This window comes from Delphinapterus leucas, chromosome 2 (genome assembly GCF_059928025.1).
Source record: "Delphinapterus leucas isolate spDelLeu-1000000601 "Yukka" chromosome 2, BTC_Dleu_Yukka2, whole genome shotgun sequence".
NCBI lineage: Eukaryota > Metazoa > Chordata > Mammalia > Artiodactyla > Monodontidae > Delphinapterus > Delphinapterus leucas.
In genome coordinates this window covers 59,257,648-59,274,944 of record NC_143130.1, presented here as the reverse complement: position 1 = coordinate 59,274,944, position 17,297 = coordinate 59,257,648, and the positions used below count along the sequence as shown (strand labels likewise).

At 38.3% G+C, this 17,297-nt stretch overlaps 1 protein-coding gene across 1 annotated transcript; it reads left to right on the top strand.

Moving 5' to 3' along the window:
* Positions 1-2,651: 2,651 nt before the first annotated feature.
* Positions 2,652-15,250, top strand: MKRN3 (makorin ring finger protein 3). The gene is given in 2 exon segments (XM_022566431.2): positions 2,652-5,336; positions 5,339-15,250. Coding segments are annotated over 2 exon segments (1,437 nt in total). The 5' UTR covers positions 2,652-3,935; the 3' UTR covers positions 5,375-15,250.
* Positions 15,251-17,297: the final 2,047 nt, after the last annotated feature.

Here is a 17,297-nt window from a genome sequence, read left to right as displayed (position 1 = left end):
CTATAGACATATTACTGCTGTACCCAGACAGCAGAAAATGGAGCTTGACATGGTCACTCTAGTCACAGTGATTCTAAAATACAAAAGAATTTTATCTCAAAGATTGTCCTTGTAACAGGCACTGTTCCAATAATTTTATAATAATTATTTCATTTATTGCAACAAATCTGTGAGTTGATCGCTCTTATTATTGGTGGTGGCTCTTGTTGTTTGCCAGATGAGATAAAAGAGTGATTAATTTGCCCAAGATGAATTCCTCAGAGAGCAGTGCATCCTGGATTTGAACCCCTGATGCCTTATTCTAGACAATTGCTTTTAATTTGCCCTCCATCCCCCACAGTAATGCCTAAATGTCAGACCTGAAGTAGGTGTGTGTGCTGGAGGAAAAGGCTTGGAGACAAATGTGTCTCCTTTAAATACGGACACATGAGCCACTTGGGGCTGGGCCCAGCAGGCCTGAGATGTTTAGAATAAAAGACTGTGGGCGTCTCTGGTTCTTTTCCACCCATGGCCATAGTCCACCTCATAACTAGTCTCCTGCCTGTCAGGCTTCTGTTACACTGCCTGGACTGTGTCTCAGCTCTGTCAGCCACCTCCCCCTTGTCATCTGTTCCCTGGTGACCAGGTTCTCAGCCCAGCCTGCTCAGGTGGAACACTACTTCCCTTTGTTCCACTTGGACACCCCAATGCTGACCATCCAGGAGATCTCCTGCTGCCCTGCACACCACTGTGTACACAAATTGGTCTCAGCCAGGTCCCAGACCTGGAGGCCCTCAGTGGTTTTTTGGGAAAAGAGGGCTCAGCTGAGCCAAATAACTGGAGACAGGATCAGATGTGTATTCTCAGAGACTGTGTGAAAGCAACATCAGTGCTCACATTTAAAAAAAAATCAGGATAAGATTTTGAAGTATGATGGTCAGAGAAAATTCTCTGAGGATAGAGATTTGACTGGGATGGAAAATATTTGATTATTTCTCTCAAGATGCATTGCCTAATATTTCCAGTTATTCAATCTCAGATGATATAATCACGGGGTACAATTTTAGTTTCTAATAGTGAACACGGAATATGTCATTGTAAAACGAGATGTGCTTCACTGTGAGATGGCAGGACACAAACATGATTGGGAGCCACACAGGCGGGGATCTGAAAGCAAATACTGTCCCACGCCAGCTGCATAGCTGGGTAGGTTAGAAAATATTATTTTTCTCCATTTCTTCATGTTTGAGGAGAAGGATGGTCAGATACTATCTGGAATTTTGCTGTCCAACAGCAGCTACTACTCAGCCACATTTCAAGTGCTCAAGAACCATGTGCTAATGACTACTGTGCAGAACAACACATAAAAAATCATCATGGAACATCCTATCTGGTGGTGCTGGTCTGTAAAATGTCAATCAAATTAATTTAGACATGGTGCTGAGAACATACTACCATTAAACAAATAATAGATTTATATTCAGGATTTTTATGTTCGTGAATTTGTGGAGAGCCTGGTATATAAGCCCAATATCTGTTTCAAGCCATTTTCTGTAAAAATTTGGGGGGCTGTCAAAGGAGTATTCACTAACCAATGAATTTAGAGGAGAAGAAAGAATGCAAGTGAGCCAAACTTTGAAAGAGTTGGCATCCAAAATACAAAACTCAATATAAAGGAGGAAAACATAACACCACCAAGATTTCCTAGATTCGCAGTGGAAAACAGCAACATTCTCGCATGATTTATCTAATGAGGAAAAGTTTACCTTCTGAAAATAACGAGCCTTCTACTGCATGATCAGAATAAACCTCAATTTCTTTAGGTTTTCAGAAATAAAATGATTTTAATGTTTTAGAACTTTAATTCCCAGGATAGTCAACTTTTAATGTTATAAATGTTATGAATTCTAAATGTCTATGTATCATTGATTGTATACATGAATATATACATATAAATATAAATACAAATGATTTTGTGTATTGCAATACCATTCATTGTCCTTGCTAAATGTGTTTAAGTCTAATAGTTTATCAGTAAATTATTCTTAATTTTCTGCTGTCTTCCATTAATAATTCCTTTGTGATTCTAACATATTCTATTTCTTTGTTTGCCTATTGTACTGGCTAGGACTTGCAATAACACATATAGACCGTTTTGCCTTTCTATTTATTTCAGATGGAAAACCTTAAAAGCTTTCATTTATGGAATTATTTTAAATTACAGATTAAATTTATCTAACAAATCAATACTTATGTTCTTTATTTCTGGTCCTGTCATTTTTATTAATAAATATGTTTCTAGAAATATGACCATTTCACACAAATTTTCAAATTTAATGGCCTAACCTTGTATCTGATATCCTCACATGATTTTTAATATCTGTTATTAATGTAGTGATACCACTTTTTAAATTTCTGATCTTGGTTATTTGAGCCTTCTTCATTTTTTCTTGATAAATTTCACGAGAAATTTATCAGGTTCAATAATCCTTTCAAAGGATTTTGATTAATTCCCCCTACTTCATGTTTGTTTTTCTTTAATTTCTTATCTCTATTATTTACTTCAATGTAATTTCTCTGCTATATTCATACTTTCTTCCATTTTAAAATATAAATTTGGCCCATAAAATTCCCTCTACGAAACTTGTTTAAGCAAACAGAATCCAATAATATATAAAATGATAATAAATCATACCAGAAAGCTTTATTCTTGGAAAAAAACGGTAAGTTAAACATTTGAAAAATCTGTCAGTGCAAATAACCGCAATAACACAATAAAGAGAAAATAACGTGATCAGCTCTTAAGAAATGCAGAAAACTACATGACAAAATTCAGTATACATCCATAAGTACTCTTTATATTTAGGAAAATATTTTTTTTTACTAATCTATTAACATATATCTGCAAAATGACAGCTCAGGCGTGGAAATTAAAAAGTACCACTCATGGGCAGAAGGGTAGAGAATATACTATGAAATTCTGGCCCAGCACAATACCATACAAAACTGGGTGAAAGAAAGAAGGGGAAACAAAGAGCCACTGTGAGTTAACCAGAAAGAGAAAATAAAAGCCAAAGGGGACACAAAGGGGACAGTGGCTTATTAGGCCAGCATCAGGACCAATGAAGTCTGCAGCTTCTGCACAGTGGGAGGGGAGCCCTGCAATCCACAATAACCTAAGAACTGAAAGGCGCTAAAGTGGCCTCAGATCAGAACCCTGCTCATGCCTCACTGGCGAAAAGCCTTTCCAACCTAAGCCCGTAAGAATTTCCAGAAAACAAAGAGCAGAAGAAATCAGGTCTTGTCAACACAACTAAATAAATAAGGCTTCCAGCAGTGACGGTCAAGAAACCCAGAAATAAAAATAATTAAAAAAATAAGACACACAGACATAAAACGGAGTGAACAGACAAAGCCTTTATAAAATGTGTGAGATGGTTCAGAAATAAGATGAATTTTACACGGGAGCAATAAAAAAAACACGAGGATTATGATGCTTTCAATAGACATTATGAAAAAGCAACGAAATCAATGCGTGTGAAAGAACACTGGAACAGATTGCATTAAAAACCTCAAACGGCTGTGCTTCCTTCGCTCCGAAGAGCCGCGGAACGGCGAGGGGCCTAGCGCAGCAGAGCAGGGACAGCGCCGGAGCGGAGAGCGGGCAGCGATGCCGGCTGCGAACACAGGAGGAAGCCGGTCACCATTCCTGCCGGACCGACCGCGCACCGACCCGGCGGACGCCTGACGTTGCTCGCACAGGAAGTGTCCGCCGCGCCTGCCCAGAGAAGGAAGTAGGAACACAGGCACAGGAAGCAGGGAGCGGGGGAGAGTGAAAAACGATGCACATTTTCTAGGGAGGAGGCCAGGAGCTGGCTGCCGGCCTCCGGGCCTCAAGCCCGAAAGGAAGAGGTACCAGGGAAGTTCCGGCACCATTTGGGGTAGAAGAAGCTGCCATGGAAGAGCCTGCAGCTCCCACAGAGCCCCACGAGGCACCTGGGGCCTCTGGGGGTGCCGAGGCAGCGGGGGAAGTCGTCCCCCGGCCCACCGTCCCGGTGCGCCCAGCCTCCCGGTGGTCTTCGGCTCCAGGCCCGGCCCCCTTCCGCCCGTCACGTCTGAGGCCCGCCCAGGCCTCATGGGGAGGGGCTAGGCCCAGATGGCTGCAAGGCCGGAGCAGCGGCAGCTGGACAAAGCAAGTCGTCTGCAGGTATTATCTGCATGGGCTGTGCAAGGAGGGGGTGAACTGCCGATACTCCCACGACCTCTCGGGCCGTCAGGTGGCCAGCGAAGGCCACGGTTTGTTGCCCCAGGCCTCTGCAGACAGTGGCCCCAGCACGGCTGCGCACATGGAGCCCCTGCCTCAGGAAGTGGCGGAAGCCCCCCCTGCTGCGTCCTCACGCTCCTTGCCTCTGATTGGCTCGGCTGCTGAAAGGGGTTTCTTTGAAGCTAAGACAGACAGTGCAGGCCTTGAAGCTGCCGGAGGAGCAGGTGCAGAAGGCTGGGAGGGTGCCTTTGAGTTTGTTCCGGGGCAACCCTACCGGGGCCGCCTGGCCCCTTCTGTCTCTGAGGCTCCTCTGCAGAGCTCGGTGACTGAGAGGGAGCAGATTGCCTTGGGCATGGGGAAGCAGCTTTGCCGCGATGCTATCGTGGGGCAGTGCTTTCGTGGGCAGAGTTGTATCTATCTCCACGGAGATATATGTGATATGTGTGGGCTGCAGGTCTTGCACCCTGTGGACGGTGTCCAGAGAGCAGACCATGTAAAGGCCTGCATTGAAGCACACGAGAAGAATATGGAGCTCTCGTTTGCTGTGCAGCGCAGTGCGGACAAAGTGTGTGGCATCTGCATGGAGGTTGTCTATGAGAAAGCCAACCTGAATGATTGCCGCTTTGGCATTCTCTCCAGCTGCAACCACACCTACTGTCTTAAGTGTATCCGCAGGTGGAGGAGTGCCAGACAGTTTGGGAGCAGGGTCGTCAAGTCCTGCCCGCAGTGCAGGGTCATCTCCACCTTTGTCATTCCCAGTGAATTCTGGGTGGAGGAGGAGGAAGAGAAGCAGAAACTTATTCAGCAGTACTTGGAGGCAATGAGCCACAAGACCTGCAGGTATTTTGCTCGAGGCAGGGTCTGCCCATTTGGAGAGAACTGTTTTTACAGACATGCGTTCCCTGAGGGCCAGGGAGAGGAGCCTCAGAGGCAGGGTGCTGAGGCGTCCAGTACTTGCCGCGGTCAACGTTTCGAGCCTCTGCAGGTGGGAGAGGGCAGCATGCCCTTTAAAAGCAGTAAAAAAGAGCTTGTCATGCTTTGGCTGGCCAATCTGTTGCGTAAGTGTTTTCTTTCACTGGGAGCTAGTGAGCTCCCCTTCACAGAGGCCCTATGGGACTTGCATCATTGTGAGCTGGAAGAATATTTCAATTTGAATCTGTGGCATTATGCTGTGGCATGTTGTCTGGTGTGCTGAAGCTCTGTCATCTGCTCTTGCCTGTGTTTTGTTTATAGACACATCTGTCACTTACAGGGGCTGCGGAAACCATTTGTATAGAGCATCCATCACTGTTTTCTTGCCCATTCCCATTTCTTGCTCCCCAGGATTATGGTGTTTCACTGTGTTAAAAAGTAACAAAACGTCCTTAAAGTTACTGTTTGGAGAAATTAATATGACTGTCAGTTTATGGTTTACTTTGTCATCTCTGTTTTCAACAGGATTGACTCAGTTCTAGTCTAGTGTTTACAGAATTTCCACACTCATTTTGAAGCCCCTCAAGAATAAATGTGACAGGGTGAAAGGAGAAGTCTTAACTGAACAAGGAGCTTTTTGCTACTTCAGTCTTAAGAAATGGACCCTCGTGGGGCTTTGTGGTGCAGCTTCAGCATCTCTGTTGTTTACACGTCTGTTCCTTCCCCTGTTCCCCTTCAAGTGCACTCTTTAACTTGTGGTTACCTTGTGGTTTTGTGTTTTACTTGACCAGAACCAGGTGCATATGTTTACATGTTTTTATCCTGTTTAGCTTGATGTGAAATTATTTATATTTGGAAGTATATATTTAAGAATTCTATATATACATACATATGCATATTAGTGTGTATGAAAGTTATGTATTTGAAAATATATTTAAAAGGTGTATACCATAATATAATGTTTATTTAATAAAATAAATACAGAGCTGGAAGCTGAAGGTCAAAGGCTGATAGGATTTGGTGTTGTGTGAGTGTGAGGTACATGAATAATCATTCTGTCCCTTTCACAGCTTCAGTGATTAGCATCTAATGAAAACAGCTATTTGAGTGGCTCTATCCAAATGTGGTAGACATTTACAAAATACGACATTGGTAATTCCTGTGATGGCATTAATAGTTCATTGCTGTTATTAGTACAGAAATGTGAATTCCCGTGCAGTTCAGCCACCATCTCATTGATCTTTATAACAGCACAGTCCTGGACTCAGATACACAGTTCTTTGTGTTCAATATTTTGTGTCATCTCTAGACATTCCAAAGAAGGGGCTTTTGACAAAAGTTTTCAACATAAAAGTGACAAGATTTTAAAAGATAAAGAACAATAAACATTTTGAAATCAGTCAGAATGCAAGAATAGAAAGATAATAAATGAAATATAGAAAGTGACAAAAGCTAAATGCAATAGTGATTTGGAAAGTTTAAAACACAAATACACCGTAATTATATTAAATGGAATTGGTTTAAAAACTAAAACTCAAAGATAAGCAGACTTGATTAAAATTAAAATGAAACTATATGCTGTTTAAAATACACACCTCCAATAGAAGAATACAGAAACATTATAAGTAAAGGATGAAAAATTAATCAGAGGTGCTGTGACTTTTGAGCACAGATGTAGTTCACATTAAGGATAAATACATGGCTGGAGATAAATAAAGACGATATATAAACATGAAATTATAATTTACCAGGAAGATAAAACTATTCCAATTTTATGTGTGGTACCATAAGATTAGATATACAAATAAATAATTGATAAGAAAACTACAGAATCTTGGTAGACAATTTGAATACCTCTTCTCAGTAACTGAACAAGCAAAGAAAGAAAGAATGTGAGTTGAATAGCACAATTTTAATAGTTTACCTAATTGACCTGTATAAAATGCTGTATATCAACTGCAGAAAGCTCTCCTCCTGGCTAAGATAGCTGAAAGTATCCTGGGGGCCTAAGTCACAGGAGATACAGACTTCCCTGACTGTGCAACAAAGACAGGGTGCATTTACAGCGTTTATACTCTTCAAAACACTGATTTAATTCTCAAGACCACCTTATGAGGTACTTGCTATAATTTTTAGCACCGTCATGATGAGATAAATAAGACAGAGGGGTTAAATGACTTGCCCATATAGCCCTGACCCGTAGGCATGAACTAGTGGAACAGCGAATGGACCTCAGGTAGTATATTTCCAGAGCATAGGCACCATGCTGCCCCTTGCCCCACATGTATAACTGAGAGCAGGTGGACCCACTGAATATAGGTACTGGAAACACATGTGCAATATTTACATATGGAGGTTCAGCCGGGTGGGACAGAGATGGGCATAAATAAGCTACAGAATGTGGGAGCCCTGGCGCTTTATCTGTGGACTGCCAGACTCAGTATTTCTTAGTCCACTGCTCAGAATGTGCGTCAGCTGCCCATATTTGTACACTGCCTCTCCCTTCTTACATGATTCCTGATTCTGTGGGTAAGTATCAGCCTGTTTCACTGGGGTCCTTCCCCTCTAGATTCTTGATATCCAAATAATTCATCAGTCAAGAGGCCCTGGATGCCTGGCTGTTGCTGGCATGTAGGGTGAGTGAATCCAAATGAAATCCAAACATATTTCTACCCCCAGGCTTCCCTAGTCATGCAGGGGAAAGGGGGCTTAGATAACCAAACAACCAAAGAATAGGACCAGATGGGGCACTCTCAAAGACCACACTGACACCAGAGGCTCAAAACATGAGCACTGAGTGGTGGCGATGCTGTCAAGGAGGGCATTTTAAACCAAGCACAAAAAGCTTTGAAAAGTTTGTCCTAATATGCACTACCTAATGTGAAATATCACATTTCTATTCAAATAGTATCTTGAACCAAACAATCATAATAAAGATCGGGAGATAGCGTGTGACAAGGGTGTATAGAAGATAAAATGGTTTGGGAGACAGACAAAGGATGACTAGAATCCCAACTCTGCTTCTTACCAGCCCTGCAGTCAGGAGCAAGTTATTTAAGTTTCCTATACCTCAGTTTCTTTATATGAGAAATGGGTATAACACCACCTATTTTGCAGGGTTGTTGTGAGGATCAAATATAACCTGGACAAAGCTTGAAACATAGGTGGTATTTTTAAAACAGCATGTATAAAAGTGATATTTATGTGTGTTTGTAAAACTGAGAAAAGCTTGCACAAGAATTAAAACTCCACCAAGTTTTTCTCTTTGGGAAACTTTGGAACTTGTGTTAAGGTAACATTATTATTTTATGATTATTTTCTTAGGAAGTAGGAACATTACCTTTATGTTCATAATTTCAAAAAGACCAAGCAATTTTTTTTAGCAAAAATCAGTTAAAACTAAAAATGTGCTATTCAATTCCTGAAAATATAACAAGAAAAAAACAAATCATATTATTTGTGACAGATGCCTACATGAGGAAAATAAGTAAGCTGATATTTTAAAAAAATGGGATTCCCTTTTCCCTCATCAGCTCATTCAGAGAGAGATCGAATAACAGGGATGTCAGTACATCCAAAGCTGGGTGAAGTGTCTGAAGGGCCTGCCGATAAGGACAGCTGAGTCACCCCTGCTGCAGTCAGGAACAAAGGAGCCCTTGCCATACAAAGCTTTGCTCTGTGAGTGATTCAGAATGTATGCTGCCCCTCCTCCAGGAGACTCATGTATTCAGACCCTGGGGCTCGTGCCATATATAGAGTGTCATTCTAACCAGACAAAGAATGCCTGGGTGAAGCAAATCTGATTTTCTTATTCTTCATGTATCTAAATTCGGTGGATGTAAAGACTTACAAATATGCTAAAAATTTACCTAGTACTCCTTCACTAAATCCGTTTACTGAATATCAGTGACTTAAAGGCAAAGATTTCCAGTTCATAATTATGCTATATGGTGTTCCATTTTTCACTTTTGTGAACATCACGGGGGTGTGGTTTCTGTTTCCACGGCAGATGCTAAACTACAGCCTAAGTGTGGAATGAAGTTTGGGTGGGGATGGAAAAAGGGATGTTTGGAAAATAACCCAACACTAGTGCAAAGAAATAAATTAATACATGTCAGAATTTTGCCATTAAAAAAATGTAGCATGTCACATTTTCCAGTGTTGATCACTAACAAAAAATAATTGACTATGTATTAGATCACAGTGAAACTGTCAAATTGAGAAATTAGTAGTACAGGCAACATTCTCTGATGTCAATACAAGAAAATAAACCACTACCACATGAAAATTCTTTTAAATATCTCTCTCAAAAAAATTTTGATGAAAGAGTGAATTCAAAATCTTCTAGAAGGATAGAATAAGGTAATGAAAATTCATATATACCATAATCTATAGGATAGTGCTGAATCTGTGCTCAGAGTAAAACTAATCTTAAATACTAATATATAGTATCTAGAAAGACAAATTACATAATTAAATAGATATCCAAATCTGTAAATTTTAAAGAAACTACAACATTCAGACACACACACACACACACACACACACACACTGGGAAGCAGAAAGAATTAAGAAAGATTAAAGCAAAAATTAGTGGATCATAAAATGCAGATGTAAAAAGCTGCTTTTTTAAAAAAAATCGATATACAGATAAACCACTAATGTAATCACAAATAAAGGTAGAAGTGCAATTAAAATAGGAAATGATGAGTAGGAAGTAATCAGAGAAAAGAAGACACCAAAGAAATGGGAGATAAACCCTTGTTACACTGAGGCAAGTGCACTTGGAAATGTGATAGGAATTTAAATTTTTCAAAGTAATTTTCCAAACAACAATCTAAAATACAAAGTAAATCAAACCAAACCAATTGCTAATGAAAAATTAAAGAAAGTTATCAGAAATGTACTTATGTTCCTGACTGCCCAAAAAAGAGAAGAGCAGAAGACATTTGTCCCAGAAATTTACTAAAAGCTTTAAATAGATTGCAATGATATATATGTAAACCATTCCAGAGAAGAGAAGAAAGGGGACACTTACAAAACGTATGAATGACACCTAACATTGGTATCAAAATGTTCCCAATACAGTACAATACAAAGTTAATTAGAGCCCAATCTCATTTGTGAATATTGATGTCAAAAAATCTCAAATGAAAAATTAACAAAAAAATAGCACAGTAGAAGAGTACATCAGGAAAGAGTAGGTTATATTCCAGGTAACAGGATGGTAGAACATGAGAAAATATTTTTATCTTAATACATCGAAAGAAATAATGATTTTAGCATCTTTGTATATCTGAAAAAACACTAAATTCATGATGAATATAATTTTATGTACAATACAGGTGTATGAGGTATGTTAACTATATATGTATATGTGTACATGTATATAGTATACATCTATAATTTTTTAAATGCACAGTCACAAAAGCATATAACTAAAGAAAGCAAAGGAGACGAAAACAATAAATAATGGAGAAAATTTAAATATTAAGACTGATTTGATTTTTTTAAAAATTATAAAATAGATAAACCATTATCCAACTTAAGAAAACGAAAAAAGAGAAACAAAGTGCCCATACACAGTTGCCCACACATTCACCTAATAGGGGTTCACCACAAAGAGAGATTCTATTAAAGAAACATAAGAAAGAACATTACTCAATCAGATGCCAATTAATTGCAAAACTTGAAAGAAATTGATAATTTTCTAGGCACATGTAATTAATTAAACAGTAGCTTCACAAAATATAACCTACCATTTAACATGAATAAATTATTTCACAGAATACAGTTTTCCCTAAAAACAGGGATTTTCATAAAACCTTTAAAGAACAAATAATTTCAGTGCTATTTTACACAATTTGGAAATTATTATCAAATGGAAAATGGAAAGTAGGACAACTTATGTGGTTTTATTTTGTTTTGTTATTTTTTTCAGCTTTACTGAGATATAATTGACATAAAATTGTGTAAGTTTAAGTTGTAAAATGTATGATTTGATATATGTATATATTGCAAAATGATTGCCACAATAAGTTTAGTTAATATCCATCACCTCACATAGTTACAATTTTGTGTGTGCGTGGTGAGAACTTTTAAAATCAACTGTTTTAGTCACTTTAAAATATACAATATAGTAGTATTAACTATAGTCACTATGCTGTACATTACATCCCCGGAACCTATTTATCTTATAACTGGAAATTTGTACCCTTTGATGACCGTCATCCATTTCCCCCACCTTCCACTCCCCTATCCTGGCAGCCACCAGTCTCCTCCCTGTTTCTATGAGTTTGTTTTTTTTTCAGATTCCACCTATGAATGAGATCATATAGCATTTGTCTTTCTCTGTCTAATTTATTTCACATAGCATAATGCCTCAGGGATCATCCATGGTGTTGCAAATGGCAGGATTTCCTTCCTGTTTATGGCTGTATGATATTCCATTGTATGATGCATAATTTATACTGAATTATTATTTCATGGTACTGTGTAGTACACATGCACATTTACACACAAATGATTAAGTGATTTATTGAAATATGGTTTATTTATGAAAATCATTTCATAATATGAAATGATTTATCATGAAAAATACAAAATTTAAAATTAGTAAAAATCAGAATAAAAAAAGTATTTCAGCATTTTTATTCTTTTAATAAGGCAAAGGAATATAATCATAAAATTAGCTCCTGTGATCAGGCAAAAACAAGTAGACCCCACCCCTGCACTGCCAGTTAGTGTTATTTTGATAACCAGTGCAGTTGCATGCAAAATAAAACAAATGAGGCATACAAAACTTTCAAAGAAGGATGTAAATTTATCTCTCTGAGGTAATATAATATTTTGTGTTGAAAATCCAAAACTATCTGGAAAACTTAAAAAAAATTCAGTAAGATGCTAACAAAAATTAATGTGTTTCACATATAAAGATATAGAAAATTTAATGGACACATTTTCTATGGAAACAGTACTTTAAAGTATATAGAAATAAGTAACAATAAATCTGAAAAAGCTACGAAAAGAAACACTTTAACAAGATAAGCAATTATTCTTAAAGAATACTTGAAGTGAAAATGTATACCATGGAATTTGATAGGAAAAATCAGCATATTAATGTGTCAGTTCTTTAAGTTCATTTATGTACTTGACAAAATCCTAATAAATTACTCCTTTGGATTGAATGTTTGTGCCCCCCCATTCATATGTTGAACCCCTAATCCCCAATGTGGTGGTATTTGGAGGTAATTTGGTCATGAGGTAATTTGGTCGATTACCATGAGGTAATTTGGTCATCCCTCGAGAATGGGATTAGTGCCTTAATAAGAAGAGACATGAGAGAGATGGTTACTCTCTCACCACAACATGAAGATACAGCTAGAACATGGTCGTCTGCAAACCAGGAAAAGAGCCTCACCAAGAACCCAACCATGCTGGTACCTCGACTTCAACCTCCAGAACTGTGAGAAATAAAGGCTTGTTGTTTAAGCCACCCAGTCCGTGGTATCCTATAGTAGCCTCTACTGAGAAAGACAGAAATGGGGGGGTAGTGAGAGGTGGGTGCTTCTGTAACAAATACCTAAAAATGTGGAAGTCGTTTTGGAAGTGGTAATAGGTAGAGGTTGGAAGAGTCTTGAGGTGCCTGCTAGAAAAATTGATACTGCTGTGGAGGCTTTTAAAAGTAACTGGTGAGGGCTCAGAAAGGAAGGCAGAGATATACAGGGAATACACACAAAAAGTCATATACAGAATATTGGTAGAAATAAGGATGGTAATAGCCATTCTGATGCGATCTCAGGCAGAAATAAGGAATATGTTACTGACAACAGAAAATGTAGCCCTTGTTATAAAGTGGCAAATAAAACTTGTGAGCAGTGAAATGGACATTTAGCCAAAGATATTTGTTACCAAAGTGTTGAAGGAGTAGCTTGGTTCCCCCTGACGGTTCATAGTAAAATATGAGCAGAGAGAAATGAAGACAGCATTGATAGGGAAAAGGGAAACAATATACAGATTTTGGAAATTCTCAGCCTGTTCATATTACAAAAAACAAGGAAGCTCCTTCAGAAGAGCAAACTTGGGGTGTGGCAAACCAACCAGTTGATGAGATTAGTGTGGGTGTGAATCGCCGGCCTAACCTGCTGCCCCAGCAGGAACAATGCCAGTTTGAACCTAAGAGGGCAGAGATGAGACAGAATGAAGCCTGTCAGACTTCCTGGATTTGACAGGCAGGACCATAAGAACTGTTTGGCTCTGAACATGCTCTGTTCTTCAAGACAGGGAAAGATGACCCTAAAGCCTATTCAGAAATCAGGGCCACCTCCTCAATTTCAACAGGCCCAAACAGACTAAGACAAGTAAAAATAGATCATATATAGCTTAAATAAATAAGCACATACATGCGTACATACGTAGGTAAGTCTGTGAAAGTTCATATGAAGGAAAAAAAAAACAGTACAGCTTGAATATTTTAGAATTGAAATATAAGTAACCATTAAACCCTACCAGATACTAAAACATAGTATCATATGCCAGCAGTGTGAAAAGTGAGGTATTGGCACTTTAATTGTGAGATCAAAGACGTATATAAAAAAGGTCCAGAAATGGACACAGACACATATAGGAATTGAATTTATGAAAAAATATTAAAACAAAAACTTGAATTATTAAATAAAAATCGTTGGATAAGCTCTGGAGTCACCTTGAAAACTAATGCATTGGCTCCAAATATCATACTTTATATACAGTGTAAATTCTACTTACATCAAAGTTTCAAATGTAAATATGAAACTAAAAATGTACAGAAACGACATAGGATTTTTTTTCTTTTAAAGTCCTAGAGTCAAAAATGCCTTTCTATGACATGACTGACAGAAGTCTTAAAGGAAATTTTGACAATAACTGTAGCAACTGTGCAGAGCTTACTATGTTTCAGTTTCTTTTCTGAGATACATTATCTCATTTAATCCTTCCAGCCATCCTAAGATAAGTCATAGTGTTATCCCCTTGTAGGGAGGTTAAGAGATATGCCCATGGTGAAGTGATTCCAAGGCCCATCCTCTCACCACTGCACTACCTCACAAATGTGACCACCTTGAAATGAGCCTAACAAATTTCACATGAGCTAGACCAGGAGAAAGTATCAACCTACCAAAACAAGGAAATCATAAAACAGGGCAGATGCTTATTTCCATACATTATAAAGTGATCCAATAAAACAAAAGACAAACAATATAATGAAGAAATTAATAAAAGTATGATGAGACCTTGCACAGAAAACAAACTGCAAATAGATTTAAAGATAGGAAAAGTTGTCAAACATCACCAATAATAATGTTTAAGTTTTCTCCTTTCAATTTATCAAATACGCAAACATTTGAAAGCACACTGGTGACAGTTGGGGAAATAGTTACCTTCATATATTGCTTGTAGGAGTGTAATTGGTACACTTTCCATAGAGGAAAACTTGATACTATCAAATCATAAATTTACATATGCATACTTCTTGACCAGTCATTCTATTTATTTAAATGTGACTTACATGTATATTCTACATGTATGAAATAATTCAAATACCAGGATGTTAATTGCAGCCTTTGTTATAACAGTATAAGATTGGAAATGCCTAAAAAATCCAACAGTAGGCAACTGGTTAAAAAATAGCAGAGACAAACAGTGGAATATTATGAAGTCACATTTAAAAAGTGAACAAACAAAAAAGCAGAAGGAAATTTGCATGGGCTGACCTGTAAATGTATAGTGGTAAGCAGGAATTAAATGTGCAGAAGTTTACAAAATTATATCACTTGTATGTAAAGGCAGCAATAATTATATACAGTGTCTTTGCTTATATATATATAGTTATATTTGGTGTCTTTGCTTATATGTACATAAAAGTCTCCTGAGAAATCATTTGTTTGTGAAAGAATATAAGTTTTTTTTAAAAAAATAATGTATCTATAGATATACATACATATACATACATGTGTGTAAAATATATATAATAAGTAAATATGAACACAGGAGAAAATGTATACATATATAGGTATGTATGTAAAATAAAATAAATGTAGACCTGAAAATTGAATGTCAGTGGTTAGTACGTTTGGTTCCTTTATGAGTGTGGGTTGTGTGGAGAAAAGATGCAAAGATATGATTGATTAGACTCCACGAGAAAAATTGTTTAAACGGTTTCAGCCAAATACAGCACACTCTCATTGTAAGGACCCAGCAATGACTATTGTCACTAGTCACTATGGCAACAGAGCTGACTCTCAGGGATCCCACAGATGTAGACACACATTCACTAATAAGGCTTGGTACTATCTACTATTGCCATGTGATAATTCAGTCTGTGACTCATGCACAGGTCTTTATACTCAATATTCTGTATTCTCCTGATTCTCAATGAGATGTTTTTTTAAATAATGAAATAGTAGCTAAAAGGTGGAAAAAGGAGAATACAAATAATAAATTTATAAAAAGGTAAGAAAGAAGAGAAAATTGACATAGAACAAGCAAGAAAAATAGAAAGTAAACTGTAATATTGGAAATTAAACACAAGTAATGCAGAGGAAAGATTTCCTAGATTTATATCAAAGTTAATTTTAAGGCAAAGGTGTTAGTAGAAAAGGTGAGAAAATTTCAATGCTTCGGGAAGTTAAAAGCAAATTAAATTTGTATTCATGTGATTACATAGCCTCAGAAAATACAAAGACAAAAGAACCAATAGGGGAAATACAGGAATCCACAAGCTTAGTAGATATTTTTAACACATCTTAATCAGTCACTTATTTAAAAAGAAATAAGGATAAACTAGATTTAAATAGCAATGAGCACTATGGACTTAATTGTCACATTTAGGATCCTATAGTCATAAAATTAAAAAATTCATTTCTCATGGTATGGATAGCAGATAAAAAAGGAAGATGCCTGGCCAGAAGCCTTGACCCAGAAACCTTTGCATGACCTGTCTTTCTTATAAAAATATATACCACGAATAAGTTTTTACCATGTAGTAGGCAAAGTGCAAATGGAGTCTATAAGCATGATCTAATTTTCGTAACACCCAGTGTACTAGTACTCTTCCTGATATCTACGGAATATAATGCTAATGACGGGGAAGTTAAGTAATTTGCCCACCTCAGGACCACATCCAGAAAGTTGTGGAGCCAGGATTTGAATCTGGCTTGTCTGATTCCCAAACACTTGCGTTGACTGGCCCCTCCCATTCTGCCTACCCTTTGATCTGGAGTGAGTGTACCAGTGTGGGGGTGGGGGTGTCTCCTACAAAAAAGCTGCTTGGGGAAAAGCACACACATGTTCACTGTAGATGGGCAAGCCACAAAGGTAAGGACAAGTATCACTGAACTGCTGGGAATAAAAGACACTCCAGATCTTATCTTTCCATCTCATCTGCCTCTGAACAAGGGGTTAGTTGTTCTGCTGCCAGGACTCTGCCCAGTTCCTCAGATTTTGTGTTCTCTTTGCTATGCTTCTTTGCTTCCTGGTGCAATGGTTCAGACTCATTCATTGTGGCTTTCCTTATTTCTTCCAACATCAACCCTTCCAAAAAGATACCATCCAAATGGTTAACAGGGGGTGGTAGTCTGGGTCCTCTGAGAAGCAGACACCAAAACAGAATTAAGTGTGCACGGATGTTATTTGGGTAAGTTCCCATGAGGGAAGTTGGGGAGAGGTCCAGGAAGGCAGGGAGATACTTCAGACCAAGTCTGACTGAAGGTGACAGGAGGAAGGTAGGATGGAAGCATCCTGGCCTGCTGTGTAGTCTAGTGGAGTCTCAGCAAGGCCATCCAGGAGTCCTCAAGCCACAGCTGTCCATCACTGGAGTCCCCTAATCTCTCAGAAGTAGACCTTGTCACATTCAGTCACTAGCTGGGAGCAGCCCGTGGGAAGCATGGCTTTGACATAAACACAATCATGGATTTCAGAGCACAGCAGTTGGGGTCCTTGGTCAGTTAAACTCCCCGTAGTTGGAAGATTTCCAGATATCTGTTGAAGGAGCCAGAAGCTCTTAACTGTCCCACCTGTGCTGCAATACCTGGTGATGGGCATACAGTGAGATCTTACCATGACCCTTCCTTTGAGACACTCATTTGTTTTTGTTGTTGTTATATTG